This window comes from Penicillium crustosum (assembly GCF_028827405.1).
Source record: "Penicillium crustosum strain IBT 35664 chromosome Unknown utg000004l_segment0_segment0, whole genome shotgun sequence".
Classification (NCBI taxonomy): Eukaryota; Fungi; Ascomycota; class Eurotiomycetes; order Eurotiales; family Aspergillaceae; genus Penicillium; species Penicillium crustosum.
In genome coordinates this window covers 558,048-574,471 of record NW_026623125.1, presented here as the reverse complement: position 1 = coordinate 574,471, position 16,424 = coordinate 558,048, and the positions used below count along the sequence as shown (strand labels likewise).

At 47.8% G+C, this 16,424-nt stretch overlaps 7 protein-coding genes across 7 annotated transcripts; 3 read left to right on the top strand and 4 right to left on the bottom strand.

Annotated features, from left to right (window-relative positions):
* Positions 1–350: 350 nt before the first annotated feature.
* On the bottom strand, positions 351–1,155 carry N7487_009270 (uncharacterized protein; the record flags this gene model as incomplete). The annotated part of the gene is made up of 2 exons (XM_056877000.1): positions 351–1,075; positions 1,128–1,155. The coding sequence occupies 2 exons, from the start codon at positions 1,153–1,155 to the stop codon at positions 351–353; spliced, it is 753 nt and encodes a 250-aa protein (XP_056725580.1).
* Positions 1,156–2,453: 1,298 nt separating this feature from the next.
* On the top strand, positions 2,454–3,510 carry N7487_009269 (cytochrome b5 reductase family protein; the record flags this gene model as incomplete). The annotated part of the gene is made up of 3 exons (XM_056876999.1): positions 2,454–2,739; positions 2,805–2,882; positions 2,948–3,510. 3 exons carry the CDS (start codon positions 2,454–2,456, stop codon positions 3,508–3,510), a joined length of 927 nt encoding a protein of 308 aa, XP_056725579.1.
* Positions 3,511–6,675: 3,165 nt separating this feature from the next.
* On the bottom strand, positions 6,676–7,212 carry N7487_009268 (uncharacterized protein; the record flags this gene model as incomplete). The annotated part of the gene is made up of 1 exon (XM_056876998.1): positions 6,676–7,212. One exon carries the CDS (start codon positions 7,210–7,212, stop codon positions 6,676–6,678), a length of 537 nt encoding a protein of 178 aa, XP_056725578.1.
* A 499-nt stretch (positions 7,213–7,711) lies between these two features.
* Positions 7,712–8,888, bottom strand: N7487_009267 (uncharacterized protein; the record flags this gene model as incomplete). Its single annotated transcript, XM_056876997.1, has 3 exons — positions 7,712–8,208; positions 8,271–8,375; positions 8,429–8,888. 3 exons carry the CDS (start codon positions 8,886–8,888, stop codon positions 7,712–7,714), a joined length of 1,062 nt encoding a protein of 353 aa, XP_056725577.1.
* A 1,350-nt stretch (positions 8,889–10,238) lies between these two features.
* erg13A (putative hydroxymethylglutaryl-CoA synthase) lies at positions 10,239–11,803 on the top strand (the record flags this gene model as incomplete). The annotated part of the gene is made up of 4 exons (XM_056876996.1): positions 10,239–10,298; positions 10,372–10,474; positions 10,539–11,593; positions 11,660–11,803. 4 exons carry the CDS (start codon positions 10,239–10,241, stop codon positions 11,801–11,803), a joined length of 1,362 nt encoding a protein of 453 aa, XP_056725576.1.
* A 564-nt stretch (positions 11,804–12,367) lies between these two features.
* On the bottom strand, positions 12,368–12,821 carry N7487_009265 (hydrophobin family protein; the record flags this gene model as incomplete). The annotated part of the gene is made up of 3 exons (XM_056876995.1): positions 12,368–12,409; positions 12,471–12,535; positions 12,596–12,821. 3 exons carry the CDS (start codon positions 12,819–12,821, stop codon positions 12,368–12,370), a joined length of 333 nt encoding a protein of 110 aa, XP_056725575.1.
* A 1,581-nt stretch (positions 12,822–14,402) lies between these two features.
* N7487_009264 (eukaryotic translation initiation factor 3 subunit D) lies at positions 14,403–16,336 on the top strand (the record flags this gene model as incomplete). The annotated part of the gene is made up of 3 exons (XM_056876994.1): positions 14,403–14,687; positions 14,765–15,714; positions 15,743–16,336. The coding sequence occupies exons 1-3, from the start codon at positions 14,483–14,485 to the stop codon at positions 16,334–16,336; spliced, it is 1,749 nt and encodes a 582-aa protein (XP_056725574.1). The 5' UTR covers positions 14,403–14,482.
* Between the last annotated feature and the right edge of the window lie 88 nt (positions 16,337–16,424).

The window sequence follows — 16,424 nt, the reverse complement described above, 5'->3', positions numbered from 1 at the left end:
TTCGAGTCTTAATTACGAATGGTGTCAATTGATAATCGTGTGAATTTGATAGCCCTCTTATTTTCACTAGAATCACACAATTTTATACAGAAAGTTAATGTGAAACTTCAGTCGCAGAAAAAAAAGTGACACAGGTCAATGTAGATCAGGTATTCAGGTACTCTAGGGATTGGAGTTCCGGCTAGAGTTATGATAAACCTCGTCGAGCTAAAGTTCCTTCAATCTCTTCTCTACGGAGTACTCAATGAGGTCTTGAGTTGACTAATTCGAGCTCCAGGAGCTTCGGATTATTGCCAACCATCAATTTCCTTGTCATAGACTGCTCTTATAACATTCTAGAGACATTTGAATTACCAAGGGAAACTGCCATCCTTATGAATGAACCGTCCAACATCAGAATCCCTCCGGCCCTCCAGGATACTCAGTATCGTGTTTCCCGAGATGGACGGATCACTCGCATGCCCCCATCCACTGCGCGCCTCCTCACTAGTTCCACGCAGATTCGATCGGACGAACCCCGGACAAACCGCAAATACCTTCAGCGGTGTATCGCGGCTCTCAGCCCAATCCTGGATCATGATCATATTCAAAGCCGATTTACTAGCTCGATAGGCCTCCCCATTAGACGGACCCCGGAACACCTTGGATGTAGGATCTGACGCTAAGGCCAGGGACCCGACCCCGCTAGTCACATAAATAGAGTAGGGGTTTGGCGACTGCAAGAGCAAGGGCCGGAAGGCGGCTGACACGAGTGCCGGTCCAATCACATTGGTATCCATGCAGAGTTGGAGCCGCGTTTTGATGTCCGGGTGTCGACTCGCCACTCCGGCGTTATTCATCAGCACATCGAGATGTCCAAATCTTTCCTGTACATTGGTCTTCGCTGCTTGGATCGATGTCTCGTCTGTCACATCTAGTTGCACGGTCGATATGTTTCCCGTTATCCCCTCTTGCTTCAGTTCATCGAGGGCTTGCATGCCTTTTTCGAGGGAGCGGCAGGCGAGAATTACATGGAATTCTTGGGATGCCTGCGCGAGTACCTTGGCTGTCGCGAGGCCGATGCCCGAATTGGCTCCTTTTTAATCATGTTAATTCTATCATGTAATGGGTCGCTGGGGCAATCCTACCGGTGATGAGGACAATCCGTGGAGACATTATGTGAATGGTAAACCAAAATAAACAACAACAGTGATAGGAGTATTAATAAAAAGCTATACACAGAATATTGAGATTATTGAGAGAGAAGCAGATGGTAACTCTCTTTATGATGGTCGTTCTGGAGGACCCAAAATGGATTTAACACGGTCTTTGTTGCTGTTCTACTAAAGAATACGGCATTAAACAACACAAGTCCGAAGCTACTATTTCCGCAAGTAATTCATCGTGAATTGAATCAGTTGCAGCAGTTAAATTCACTACCTAGTTCAATTGATTTCCAAGCATTTTAGAGGTGAATCTTCAAGTGACAGGGGTTGGTAATGCAAAACCCGACAAAAGCCGACCATCACTACACCATTGGACTCTGATAGATGAACTTCAACCAGAGCTGAGGAGACATGAAGGAGTTAACTTCTTATCGCCGATTGAGACATTGTGAAGGATTGTTCACCTGACAATTGTTTTGTCTGGGGTTAAGTCAAACAAGTCGATATCTACATCCCCAGTGTACTAACTAGGTGGGATGTTTGAACTAAACCTCGACAACTTTTATGCAATCGCCCTGCAGATCTAAACCAACCAGCAGGTTAGCCCAATCTAAGAAAATGACTCTTCCCCCTCCTCCCCCAAGACCGCCCTAGGTTTTCACCGTCTCCTAGTCCCTTCGGCACCGGTGCGTGTGAGGCTTCTATCCGCGGGCTTTATGCCACAGGGTCCGCAGCGTGTGTCCTTCCTCTATGGGTTGGGTCATTTCGACTATGTGGAAGCTCAGTCTGTAATTAAGCCTCAGAAGTAGTCACACCAGTCACTAAATTCCATGGAAATACTGCGATATATAGAGCAATGTATGTGCACATAATTCCAAGATCACTTGTCCTTTGACCGTCCAAGATGTAGACAATGGGGTATTACCATTTTATCAACAGAGATTACAAGGCCCCATAGAGAGCATGGAGAAAGTATGATATAATGAGAAGTAAAGACCCGAGTGCCTCAAGATCTACCGTCGGGTTTAGTCGGACACTACAAACCCCGTGTTCAGCACGGATTTTAATATAGTGGGACCAAATGATTCAGCGCCATTCATTTACATTGTCCTATCCCCGAATAGTGCGTGTAAGTATGATAAATAATGCCAATTATAGGAGCCCCAATAGCCAATAGGCCACAAGTGGCAAAGATGCAGGGGTGTTCGGGCTGTCGCAAACAGGGTCCGATGGCCCCATACATATTGATTTCTCCAAACATCGTTCCCTTCTTTCATCTTTTGCTTTCTATTTACAGCAAATACAATCATGTCTGGAGTACGCCCATTTCCTCGGAAGACTGCCGCCGCAATCGCTGTGGTTGGTGTAGTTGGATTATGTGCTTCTCGAAAGGCTTCTCTCCGCAATGAAGCATTTGCGGAGTCTCCAAAGCCTTGCGGTGGTCCTAGGGGTCCTGGAAGTCGCGGTGCCCCCAGTGGAAGAATGGGATTCCATACTCTGCGCCTGGAAAGTTCCCAACAAGTGAACGATAACACCAAACGCCTGCGCTTTCAACTACCGGACCCAGCCTCGAACGCCGGTCTTTCCTTGGCCTGTAAGCTACCCCGTGCATTCACGAACGACAAATAAACGATAAAAAAAGACTGATGTCGGCCTTAGCGTTCATCCTTACGTTTCATAAGCCAAAGGACGCTTGGTTTCCCGTAATTAGGCCATATACCCCAATTAACAACTTCGGTAAGTTGTGGGGCTCTATTTTCAGGGCAAAATGAATGACCTTTTGTTCTGACATGCATCTGCAGATGAGCCGGGTTATATTGAGCTTCTAGTCAAAAAATATCCTAATGGCAGGGCAAGCGGATACTTGCACTCTCTCCAACCCGGTGATGAGCTGAATATCCGAGGACTTATGCGGGGCTACAAATGGCAAACCAATGAGTTCGAACATGTCAATCTCATTGCTGGTGGTGCTGGCATCACTCCAATGTACCAGCTGATCCAAGGGATGTTGAACAACCCCGACGACAGAAGCAAGATCAAGTTGATTTTTGGAGTCAACACAGACAAAGATCTTGTCATGAAGAAAGAACTTGATGCGTTTGTGCAGAAGTTCCCCGATCGTCTCAAGATTGTCTACAGAGTCTCAGACCCAGTTGAGGGATCCCCGTTCACTAAGGGCAGGGTAACCAAGGAGTTACTGGAGAAGGAATTGCTGGGCCCGAAAGATAGCAAGGCTACCAAGGTCTTCCTGTGTGGGCCTCCTGCTATGGAGGCGGCGATTTTTGGAAGTAAAGGGTGGATTTCAAGTCAGAAGGGAATACTAGAAGAGCTTGGCTATGCTAAGGACCGGGTTCACAAGTTCTAGGACGTTTTTCTTTTCTCGATTTGAAAGTCCAGATATTCAAGATACCTTATTCACGAAGGCTTTGAGATTAGACTAACCAGAATAAGATTCGCTTGAGATGGAGAAAAGGGTAGTTAAGGATATACCACTGTCTTGATAGATAACTGTAGGGGAAAGAGGTCACAGAGTCTTGAATCAGAAACAAACTATAGAAATGTCAAACATTATAAAGATGCAGTCACGCTTGGCATCATGCCATACACCGAGAGATGCGCCGAATACCATAAGACAACCAGGCACACCTGCATTTTCTGATCCTTCTAATGTTCTCGACAAGCACAGGGTCGCCGTATATCGGCACGACGACAGAAGACCTCTTCGCATATGGTTCTGACTAAGTCAATCTGTCTGGAGGTACCCGACCTGCCCACCGATCTGAATTTGGACGGGGATATCTATCCCAGCAGGTGACCGACTGATGACCCACTCATTCTTTGGGTGTTCGGCCTTCCATTCGTACCCGTCTATGGAGATTACTATATATTGCATCGTTGGGGATGCGCCATCTGGCGTATACTGCCCCAGGCAAGAGACAGAGGTTTTGCGTGGTCGCAATTCCGGGTGCACTTCTGATGCAAGAAAAGGAAAATCTCAAGATTTGAAAGAGTCAGAATCGAATATCGTTGCGAGTGGAGTCTTTTTAGATATACTTTCGACGTGCTGGCGTGATAATTTCTCTGCTTGGATCCTCGCCGCCAATTATTTGTCGGGTTCATTGGGCTTATTCGTTTCATCCCACACCCACTTGACAATGGTGATCACTGACTTTGCTGTGTTGGATTTCCTCCAGTTGGATCTAGCCAAAGTTCCACGCGCTCGAGCGTGGATTGTCACTCGGACACATCCACTTCGAGGATGAAGATGGAATGGCTGGTATAACCAGATCGTGGAGCGGACAGGACCTCTCTGGGCGAATAGTTAAGCGAGGGAGAGTCAGTTATGGTGTGGCGGTTGCTTGGGAGAAGAGGGCCAGAAAGATACGCAGTAGTTGGGGTTGAACCCACACATCAATGTCCTCGTGCCATCTGGCACGGCCATGGCAGAAAACATTGATGACAAAGAGAATGGAGGGACAGAAGTGTACCAACCAGTCCAGGTACTGATCGTGCCTTCCCTATACGGTAGTCCATCACGCCGCCTTGGATTTTGCCTGTAGCGAGTGTTTGATATGGAGGTTTTTTTAGATGGATTCTTATATACAATATCTGAGGTCTAGTTTTCTATAGTTGAATTCTTAAGACTTGAGTCCTTGAATCGACTGGCTAAACCCTACTCGTCGCATTTGTTGTCCCTTGGGTCTGGTCCTATGCCTATAGAAGGTGGGGTACAGCTGTTCATTTTACAACACATAGAATACGTATTTATTGGCCAAACTGACCCTGAGGATAACTAACAAATGGCATTCTCTGTCTCTGAAAATCAAAATCACAGATGATTGATTCTTCACTCCGTTTAAGATTTATCCCACCCCCAACGGCTCTATGTGACTTCAATCTGTGATATATCCAGCCAGCCAGCTTCTCTGGCAAATACCCTCAAGAAGCAGCACAAACAGCGTCACTGCAGGATGGAGAACTGACATAGTTGATTGTCAACTCCCCAGTGCTGACATCATTCCCTGGCTGGGTTGGATCACTTCCACAGACCCTACAACCGTGATTCGCAATGTTGTTGATATGTCCGAGGGCATCGTTCAGGTTACCGCTTGCACCAGATTGAAAAAAGGCACAATAATAGTCGGCGCATGCAATTTGTTCTTATAAAATAGTAGGTTAGTATGAACGCAGGCTCGGATATCTTTTCCATTCTGTAGGTGGGTACGTACTGCCTTCACTATAAAAGTTACCGCCGGAACCCCTATTAACTGCTCCTATTACCGAGTTTTGTATTCTGGAAACAATTGGGCTTTCATTCCCATGGCAAAGGAAGCTGCCGCGACAGTTGATTCCAAGGGCAAGTGCCATTGTAGGAAGAGCTAGAGCTTGAATAATGAGAGAAGGTAGCTGCATGATGAAGTTGGTAACGTGTCCAAATATGAATTTGTAGATTTCGATGATTTGACTCGTAAGGGAGAATTTTAAGTAGGGTTAATGCGTGCCTATTTATCCTCGAAGTTCATCAGGCGTACCTTTATCAGGCCTCCATTTATCAGGCCTCCCTATAATAGGCATGCCTTTATCAGGCGTATCCGACCAGGGCTTGAGCATAGCAGCTGTTTATTGGTGTAGGGCATATCCGTATCACACGGTCAATTTTAACACGGGTGAGAAAGCAAAGGGAAGCGTTTTCGTGGACCTGTGGACATGTAGCCTCTATAAGATGTCTTTAACATCCATTTTAGATATCAGTCCTATGCCCTAGATGTGACTATTGAGCCACTATTGGGAGTAGGCTAACAAAATGGGAGTTGAAAGCGGTTTACTCTGAAACCAATGAACAATCGTTAGGGAGAAAATAGATTTCACTACTGACTGTATTGCACTAAGATCCTGTACTACTATTAACATCTCTAATTCAGAGTAAAACGCAATTTACACTTGGCCTGTAACATAAGGTTGATCGAGCGAAAATGTCGGGACGGGCCGAGACACGAACCCCTGAACCGCCCTACCACAACGAACACCTGATGACTGAGCGCTTACCTAGCTGAGCAATCACCCTATCCATGGATAGGTACTACCTAGGTATAAAATACTCAGCAAGCAAGAGATAAAGCGGCGGCACCCCGATTGGGAAATTCGTATCCGCGGCCTAAAATATAGTACATACAGGTACGTATGTAGTGCTTGATGTCTTGTATATCCACCGCAGTGAGATAAATACGTTCATAGTTCACTTATTGAACGCAATCTTACTGGAAAACGCGCCGCAGCAGGTCATGGGTATTGAAATAACAGAAAAATAAAACGCCTATAACTCATGAAGAGACCACTTCTCCTCATTAGGCTAAGGGCTGTAGGGTGGAGGTAGATCAAGACCAGAATCACCCGGACTATTCCCTCTAGCATCTAATTCAACAGGGTAGCTAGGAAGACAAATATCCTGTCGGGGGTGATTTTCAGAACCTAATTCAGAAATAGTAGACCCAACAAGCACAGGTGCGGATTGCTATCGAGCATCGTCAGTTTATGTGGCCTCATGGTCACGATTCAATTGACTTACCCCGGCCTTCGAGCCATAGTTCCTAATATAAATAGGATCCTGATTCCCAACCTTCCCAACCAGTTCATTTCGCTTCCAAATGCCATATTTAAGAACCAGTCCCTGGAAATCACACCGCTCGATAATGCACTCAGTGACAACGCAGTTTGTCAACGTAGCTCTCTGGAGTTGACTGTTTGATACCATCGTTCCGGTCACGGTACTTCGCGTAACAGCACTCTTGTCCTGAATCATGGACTGTCCAATTGTGGATCGGTGCACCGAGCTTTGTGTTTGGATAGTGCTATTTGTGATAGCGCTGCGTTCGGCAAGGGCCGCATCGTGGAACTGGGATTTTTGAGCCGTGATCCGGCTCACATCTTCCACTTTCGATAGCACACACTCGCTTAGTGTTGATCGCTTTACGCAGGAATTGTTGATTGTGCAGTTGCTGAGAGAGCATCGGGTAATTGTGTTGCCGTCGCCGTTGAAAGCGCTGGATTGCGCTTTGTGGTTGTGCATAATAGCGCTCAAAATTCGAGTGTTTGGCGAATGAACGAGATATAAGTAATTTTCTCGAAAGGTATGTTAGAGTAAATTCTGAGTTGAGAAATGGGGGAGTTCGGGATTTTGGGTGAGCTGACATCGAGCGGTCCGAGGCCACCTGAGGAAAGCTGTTGCCTACAGGCGTTTACACCAAGGTGATTGGAAACATAAGCTACACATGGTAATCTACCACTAAATCTTTGTAGAACAAAGGTCCCCGCATTTACATGGCGAATTGTCGCTCTGAGACATGATAGGTGGCCCGTGATGCGAGACAATAGACTACAATGTACGTATGGAGAGGCCTAAAAGCGGTCTAAGATAAGGCTTAATTTAGACATAAGTCTTGGAGAGGAAGCTCTGAAGATAAGTGGCTTGACTGGCTCTGAGGAAAAGAGGAATAAGGAACAGAGAGAACTATCTAACCTACAGTCCTGGGACATGGGGTCACGTGATCGCGTACCCCAACAATAAGTCAACCCCAGATAAGGCACCCAGGCATCAAAACCAGGCATTTATCATCCTCCACCCCCAATCTTTCCAGCGATCTAACTTCGAAGGCGATACTCCCCGGGTTAAACTCATTTAACACGAGAGTCTCCAAACTCTCGGGAAGGCGTGGAATAGGATCAGGTGTACCATCTTCGTCCCATGCCATTTGAAAAAGCTCACGCATAATTGTGGAGGTAATAAGGTATTTCAAACAGCACAAGCAGTAGAAACCCGGCTGGCTTCCTGCATACCATAAGTCGAGATCAAGATACTCCAGACTTGCCGAGCCACTCTCTTTGATCTTTTGGATGTACTTGCGTGGATGGATAATGGTATCGAATTCCCAGCTATCAGACGCCCCGCTAGGGTGCGGCCATGGTTCTTTCATCGTGAAGTGAGTAAGACCCTCAGGAAAGGCGAGGATCATTTCAAGTATACCCGGGGAAACATCGTAGTTGAGAAAGGCAAGGTCTTTTAGAGCTGTCTTCGTACAAGTCGACTTTGGGGCAAAGGCCTCTGGGTCCAAGACTCGATTGTGGCACCTTGGTTATGGAGCGTCTCGAGATGCTCCATGCGGAAAACGACCTCGTTGGGACCGAGTACCCACGCATCTTGAGAAAGACCTCTGAAAGATATGCCTAGATACACTAGAAGATATTAGCCTTTGGACTGCTCCCTTTTGTCAGATTCTGGGACTTACATGACCTTAGTTTTTGTCCAGCGTATTGAGTAGGGCGCTCAACCTCCAAGTTGTTCCTGTCCCCCATAAGGTTCGAGATTAACCTATGATTCGTGGAATCCAAGATACCTCTGAGAGGCACGCTGCGCATGATCAGGCTTTCCAGGTTCTGCATCTTGACGATGGCACCCAAGAGAGGCTCGTGGGTTTGACCTTCTCGGGAGTCATTCAAGTGTACCTGTAGCTCAAGGCCCAAAGAAGATAGCCAAGAGTTTTCGTGAAAGGTTCTTTCAAGCTTCTCAGAGCTGGCTGGGTTCATCAAACGAATTAAAGAGTAAAGTGTTGGGGCTCCGAGAACATAGAATTTTCGACGCGCCAATGTAAGGCTGGAAAGGGAATATGGCGATTCTCGTAAGTACTGGAAGATCATTTCCACCAATTCCGGTGGAAGAGTCTCAAAGATGGAGACTTGAGAAGCCATGGCTGGCTGATGTAGGTCAGAGAGAAAGGTGAGAGATAGGAGAAGTTAGATTTATTATCTAGTGAGAAGAAGGTAAAGAGAAGAGAGCAAGGATTCATCTACAAACAGAAGCCAGCCAAATGCCCAATTGGTCCCTGACAAACAAGACATCAAGGCAACTGCTCTGTGTCGACATATTTTTATATAAGCCTCGTGGCCTTCTTATATAGTCTTCTTTCATAATTCACAAAATAAAGCCCAGAAGACCTGCCCTTTAGTGACAGTTAGTATTGCTCCTCAGGCTTAGTTCAAATAGATGGAACAACCCACACTTTTTGTGCTATTAGTTGATTTCCCAGTGGGATCAGCTGCCCATATAATGATATATCCTCTATATCCTCTATGTTGTGTATATTTTTCTGGCTATTTCACGTATGTAGATATCGACGTGACTATAAGGGGAGCAAGAAGAAGAAGCTGGGAAGTGATGAATCTCCTTACCGTCATGAAGCTCTATTTATACTTCCTGTCAACAAAGACAAATTTCTGTCACCTGCAGACAAGCAATCAACGCTCCTCTGCCTTGCTGCCTGGGTGCATCACTATTCCGATGTCTTCATCGTTGAATAAGGAATACCCGTACTAAAGATGATCAGACCAAGAAAGGAATAGAAACCCCCGATAAAGAATTAAGATAAAGTGTATATTATAGTCGCAGGGGTAAGTGAAGGCCTAATGTTGACTTCGAAGAAACTCGGCTTCTATCAGAATACTTGACATACCCACTACCCTGTCCATGCTGGATGCTACCTAAGTAGAGATGAGCACAACCTCATTGACTGGCTGCCTGGAAATCTTGCCAGATCCTCACTATGTAACTCCATGGTTTATGTATTTCAATGAGTGAATGAACGGAGTATTCGTAGCGAAATCGAGGAATGTATCATATATCCAGCCACAAGTCGCAATTTCAAAAGCAGCTGACTCTCATGAGTTCCTGAATTACTTGACTTGCTTGAACATATCTTGGAATATCGGACCAAAGGAAATTGATGCTCCTATGTACACTGTAGCGGCCATCACAGTTATACGTGGCCTGGATTCGTTTCGTGTGGCCCCATCGTGGGCAGAGGTGGTGGGGTGGTGATAAGGGTGGTGATATCTGTGATCATCTCAACGCAGTATACCTCGACTAGCTCAATTGCCAGATGAATTAGTACGGTGAACTTTTGGGGTTTATAAGCTGCCCCCTGGTCTTTTTCCTTTCACTTCTTGCTCATCTTTCTACCATTCCAGGTTTTCGCCCTTATACCTTTCTTCAACTATCAACACCCTCCGAGTCTCAATAATTTACCTTTGATTCTGAATATTATGCCATCCAATGCCCAAAATGTGGGCATCAAGGCCCTGGAGATTTATTTTCCTAGTCGGGTTCGTATGATTTATTGTCGACTCTGGAATAGAACCCATTTGGCAACTAACATTGATACTACCTTATATACAGTACGTCCCACAAAACGAGCTCGAGACCTATCTGGGGGCCAGTACTGGGAAATTCACCATTGGCCTAGGTCAGCAGAAGATGGGCTTCTGTGATGACCGCGAAGGTATGCAGACAAACTCAAAAGCCCATACTCCATGCTCCATGCTAAAATATGACCACATTCATAGATCTCTATTCCATGGCACTTACAGCCGTCTCCTCGCTGCTAGAAAAGTACAAGATTGACCCCAACACCATTGGCCGCTTGGAAGTGGGAACAGAAACGTTGGTCGACAAATCCAAGTCTTGCAAGTCGGTGCTCATGCAACTGTTCGGGGAGAACACGGATATCGAGGGAATCGACACCTACAACGCCTGCTACGGTGGAACCAATGCCCTGCTGAACGCAGTAAACTGGGTCGAGTCATCCACGTGGGATGGTCGCGACGCCATCGTCGTGGCGGGCGACATCGCTCTCTATGACAAGCCTGCCGCACGCCCTACTGGCGGCGCCGGCTGTGTGGCCATGCTAGTTGGTGCCAATGCGCCCCTGGTTCTGGAGCCTTTTCGTGGATCGTACATGAAACACGTCTACGACTTCTATAAGGGCGACTTCAAATCGGAGTACCCTCTTGTCGATGGACACTACTCCAACACATGCTATCTCGAAGCATTGGACAGCTGTTACGAACGGTATCGAACTAAATATCTGGCTAAAAGTGATGGCTTGACGAACGGAGCTGCAAAGTCCCAGGGTAGTTTCTTGGATACTTTTGAGTATTTCGTCTTTCATGCGCCTACATGCAAGCTCGTCTCAAAGGCCTACGGTCGTTTGTTGTTCAATGATATGCGGACCGAGCCCAACCGCTTTGAGGAAATTCCAGCAGCGGTCCGCGAGGTTGAGTACACTGCGTCCCTGACGACCAAAGAGGTTGAGAGGACTTGTATCGGGTTGACGAAGGAAAGGTTCTCCGATCGTGTCCAGCCATCCACCACAGCACCCACAAATTGTGGGAATATGTACACTGCTAGTCTCTACTCTGGGCTGGTGAGCTTGCTAAGCAATGTTCCTAGTGAGGAACTGCAGAACAAGCGCATCGGGATGTTCAGCTACGGCAGTGGTCTGGCTAGCACCCTGTTTAGTCTTCGGGTCAAGGGCGATACTTCTGGGATCGCGCAGCAGCTCCAGCTGCGTGAGCGTTTGGAAGCTCGCACAGCGGTCTCGCCTGGGTTTTATAACGATGTAAGCTTTTCTTTCTTGGTTACCTAAGGAGCATATCGTCTATGAATTTAGTTCTAATAATGACAGATATGCAACCTCCGGGAGAAAGCCTACCAACAGAAGAGCTATACCCCTGTTGGAACCATCGATGACCTGGCTCCCAATACTTACTACCTCGTCCACGTTGACGAAATGTTTCGACGAAGTTATGAGAAAACGCCGGGTGTCTGAGTGATAGAGTCTCACGACGGAATTTGACGGCACTTCGTGAGAAATGACGATACCCCTTCTTTTAGGGAATAACACTTGTTTTGGCATACATATTTTTTTAGTATTTTTGGGGACTTGTTTGTCTATCTCCTGATTGAAGGCTATACATCGCAGGTAGACACTGTGTAAATTTCTTGTTATTCAACACAAAGTCGGGCAATGAGCGCGGCTAATTAATCTCTAAAGCCGGACATTGCAGCCCATGCAGTATTTTCGCAACACAATATACACACTAAAGCTTAACCCTAAGCAAATTTCCAACCCGATGTTACTATACTCCACAGTGTATGCAGCGAAATTGACCAAGTACATCAGTGGATACTAAGCTTTACCCGACATAGAAACGTCTACAAATGTGATAGGCATTGTTTCAAGAGTAAAAATTGATTACTATTATATAAATATAAGTCGAATATGACTTCATCCCCCGGAACAGAATGTAAATCCTCAGTGGCTAAGTAGACATATCAAGTTTATCGTAAAGACAACTCGTATACATCAGTCAACAGTTTCAGCAAACTGAATCTATTCCTTCAGATCCTCGCATCCGAGAGCAAGAGTGCCACCCTAAAGATCAGTTAGTCATACACTCTCCACAGAAGAATCTGCGTTGAAGATTGTCACTTACCAAGAGGTTGGCCTCGGTGCAGCACCGGGGCTCGCTGGTACAGCTGGATTCCTCGTACGGGTGGCCTATAAGCAAAGTTAGAAATACCCCCATCTTGCAAGTATTACACAAGAGTCCAAACATACAGAGAAGGCCAATAGATCCAACGATTTTGGCAGCATCAATGCCGAGCTCCAACAGGAGGGGGTCGACAAGGGGGTCGAGAGGAGTGGTGAGAGTACCACAGCAGAGGAGAGGACCGACACAATCCGAAGTATCACCGCGCTTCATGGAGAGGCCGGACTCCTGGGGAAGGGCAGAAACCATGCCGGCACCAACGAGAGAGAGGACGGAGAGGATTGAGAGTCTCATTTTGATGGAGATTGAAAGTTGGTCTTTGGAAGAAGAGAGAAGTGATTGTTGTTGTTGTGATGGAGAGAGGATTGTGATTGTGAATGATGTCCAGAATTCGTGGAATATCCTCATCCTTATATAGATTTCGACAAGATACCCAAGGCATCAATTGTTTCCGAAAAACCCCCTATGTCCAACAATCCATTACCCTTATCATCGAGATCAGAATGTGGAAATATCCATTTGTGAGTTGTAGACATGAACTCTCCGAGTAGTGTCCATCTCGGTGAACAAGAAGATCTGCGAAACTCTAGATAGCATTTGGCCCCAATGTTAGAGGCCAGATGAGAGGCTTCGACCTCTAACCGAGGCACCAGAGTGCTAGAGGCAGTCCCTGCTACTGGAAGAGTGAGCCAGTTCCTTAGATTGAATCCAACATAGTTCATAATGTGGATATCCATGATTCGCATGAGTTCCAAGTGAGCTATCTTGGGTGTCGATCCCTCTTGGTCCATGCTCAATATCATTGAAAGACATGCAGTGACTGGCTTTCCAATGCCAAGTCAATGTACAAGTCCAATAGCCAGCGGGGCAAACACCCCGGTTATTTCCTCTCCATGTCTCCGGATCGGGGAGTTCCTTATCAGTGGGCCCAGTTTCCGGGATGATCTTCCCTGTGGCATCGAATCAGAACTGCCAAGATGACGATCCACTGTAAGGAACTGGAAGAGCCCTGTCACCCGATCGATGTATCAACCAGCCCCAGAACTCAATTGATTGAAAAAAAAATCAATTCTATACTTCGTACTCCATAGTTTCATCCGCAGTCTCCGCAATCTGAAATTTTATGCAGTTGATTTGAGATTTGTCATTTCCATCCCCCTTAGAGCGCATACTGCGGTAGATCCGGATCCAACCGCGAACAAAGCGAAAAAGGTCGAGATAAGTCTCGCGCCGTTGATTGCACGATGTCAAACTAGCTCGCGGGTATCATAGAGGTGGACATTGTGATGGTCCCAAGGTCTTGGTAAACCTCGATCTGGGCGCATTCAATCTGGATGACTATTGCCCTTCATTGGGTCACTTGGGATTTCCTACATGTCAGCTTCCCCTGATTGTCGTCATGGTTTGGGATGATCTTGATAAGTGTTGCCTGAATGAGTTACGTGAACGTATTGGATCCAACATTGGAAGTAGATATCGATGTTATGCCTCGGTTTAGTCTGTCGCCTAAAACTTGAGGTCTTCATCTCAAATCATTTCTTCTTGGCTTTCAGGGGAATCGATAAAGTCAAAATTATCAATTGGATGCTGTGTAAGAAACCGGAAGAGATAAGGTATTCTCAAGGTAAACTTTGAAGTCGAAACACAATGGTTCATTGTTAGCCATAGTCCATATCCTCATGGACCTACAATGCCCCTCAAAAATCTCCAAAAATCCAGATGAAAATCCCATCCCAGTCATAACGAAGACGAAGACAGAGTGACCAGGGCTGATATGGAAACATGTGGCGGTGCACCTGTGGCGGTGTTATCCACACCGCCACAGCCTCGCGACACAAAAAACTTCCCGCCTCAATTAATCCACACCACATTCCCCGGGGTTATCGATCAACCAACCCCTCTACCTTTTTGATTTTTGAGCAGTTGCCCAGCGCAAATTGCCCATCATAATCAAAATGCCTTCCACTTCTCTCGCCGACCTGGTGGCCTCCCTCCCTTTGGAGGACACCTGGGGCCCCTCCACCTCTGCCGATAACATGCTTTCTGGTGTGCCATACGCTCCTTTCTCCAAGGGCGACAAGCTTGGCCGCATGGCCGACTGGACTGCTGAGAGCAAGGAGCGTCAGAACCAGCGTCCCCAGTACAACCGTGGTTTCAGAGGTATGTTTTCAACTTTTTCTCTGTCCCCACCAACTTGGCTCTTTCAGTCGAATAGCAATGGCTAACAGTCCAAATAGACCAGCAGGTGTACGGCGCCGGTACCTCCAACCTCTTCACTGTCGCTGCCGCCGAGGACGAGTCCTCCTTCTCCGTCGTTGATAACACTCGCGTCCAGAAGCGCGGTTTCGGCCGTGGCGGTGGCACCGTTTTCCGTGGCCGTGGTGGTCAGCGCGGTGCTGCCAACCAGCGTGGTGGACGTGGTGGCTTCCAGCGTGCTGGACCTAATGTTGGCCGTGGCCAGCAGAGCGGTTACCAATTCAGCGACCGTGGTGGCGGCCGTGGTGGCCGTGGTGGCCGTCGTTTCGGCTGGAGAGACTACGACAAGCCCCAGCGTATCCGTGAGGCCTCTGTCAACATCCGCCCCGACTGGAAGATGCTCGAGGAGGTTGACTTCACCCGTCTGTCTAAGCTGAACCTCGATGCCCCCGAGGGCGAGGACCTCGAGACCTACGGTTTCCTCCACTACTACGACAAGTCCTACGACAAGCCCCCTGTCAAGAACGCCGAGCGCAGAATGCAAGCTCTCGACCGTGCTGCCTACAACGTTACTACTTCCCAGGATCCCGTCATCAACGAGCTCTCCGAGAAGAACGCCGCTACCGTCTTCGCCACCTCTGATATCCTGTCCATGCTGATGTGCGCCACCCGCAGTGTCTACTCGTGGGACATCGTCATCGTCCACCAGGGCGACAAGATCTACTTCGACAAGCGCGACGGTGCCTCCTTCGACATGGTCAGTGTCAACGAGAACGCCATCGACGCACCCCTCGAGGCCGCCGAGGCCGCCGGCAAGCAGGAGCAGATTAACACCCCCAACGCCCTCGCCATGGAAGCCACCATCATCAACCACAACTTTGCCCTGCAGACTCTCATCGAGTCCGACAAGTCCAAGGTCTCCTTCGCCAAGCCCAACCCCTTCTACGACGAGACCGAGGAGACCGAGCCCCCTCGCCTCCAAGGGTTACAAGTACCGTCGCTTCGACATCTCCCTCGAGCGCGACGAGGAGCCCGTCTCCATGATCGTCCGCACAGAGGTCGACGCCGTCATGAAGGGCGGTCCCACCGGAACCGAGGATCAGCAGCTCATCATCAAGGCCCTGAACGAGTTCGACCCCAAGGCCCAGGGCTCCGGCGGTGCCCTCGACTGGCGCAGCAAGCTCAACTCCCAGCGTGGTGCCGTCCTCGCTACCGAGATGAAGAACAACTCCGCCAAGCTTGCCCGCTGGACCACCCAGGCTATCCTCGCCAAGGCCGACGGCATGAAGCTCGGCTTCGTGTCCCGTGTCAACCCCCGCTCTGCTGCTGCCCACGTCGTCCTCGGCGTTGCTGGTTACAAGCCCCGCGAGTTTGCTAGCCAGATGAACCTTAACCTCGGTAACGGTTGGGGTATCGTCCGTACTATCGTTGACCGTATCCGTGCTCTCGACTCTGATGAGCCCGCTGAGAAGGTTAAGAAGTACGTTCTCATCAAGGACCCCAACAAGTCTGTTCTCCGTCTGTACAGCGTCCCTGCTACTACTTTCGAGGAGGATGATGAGGAGCTTGAGGAGGAGAAGGAGGGTGAGAAGTCCGATGAGGCTGATGAGTAGATTTTTTTTCCCTGATGACTTATGTTCCTCATTTCCATGTGCATACGTACTCGACCTAAAATTTCATGCTTTTATACTCTTTGACTAT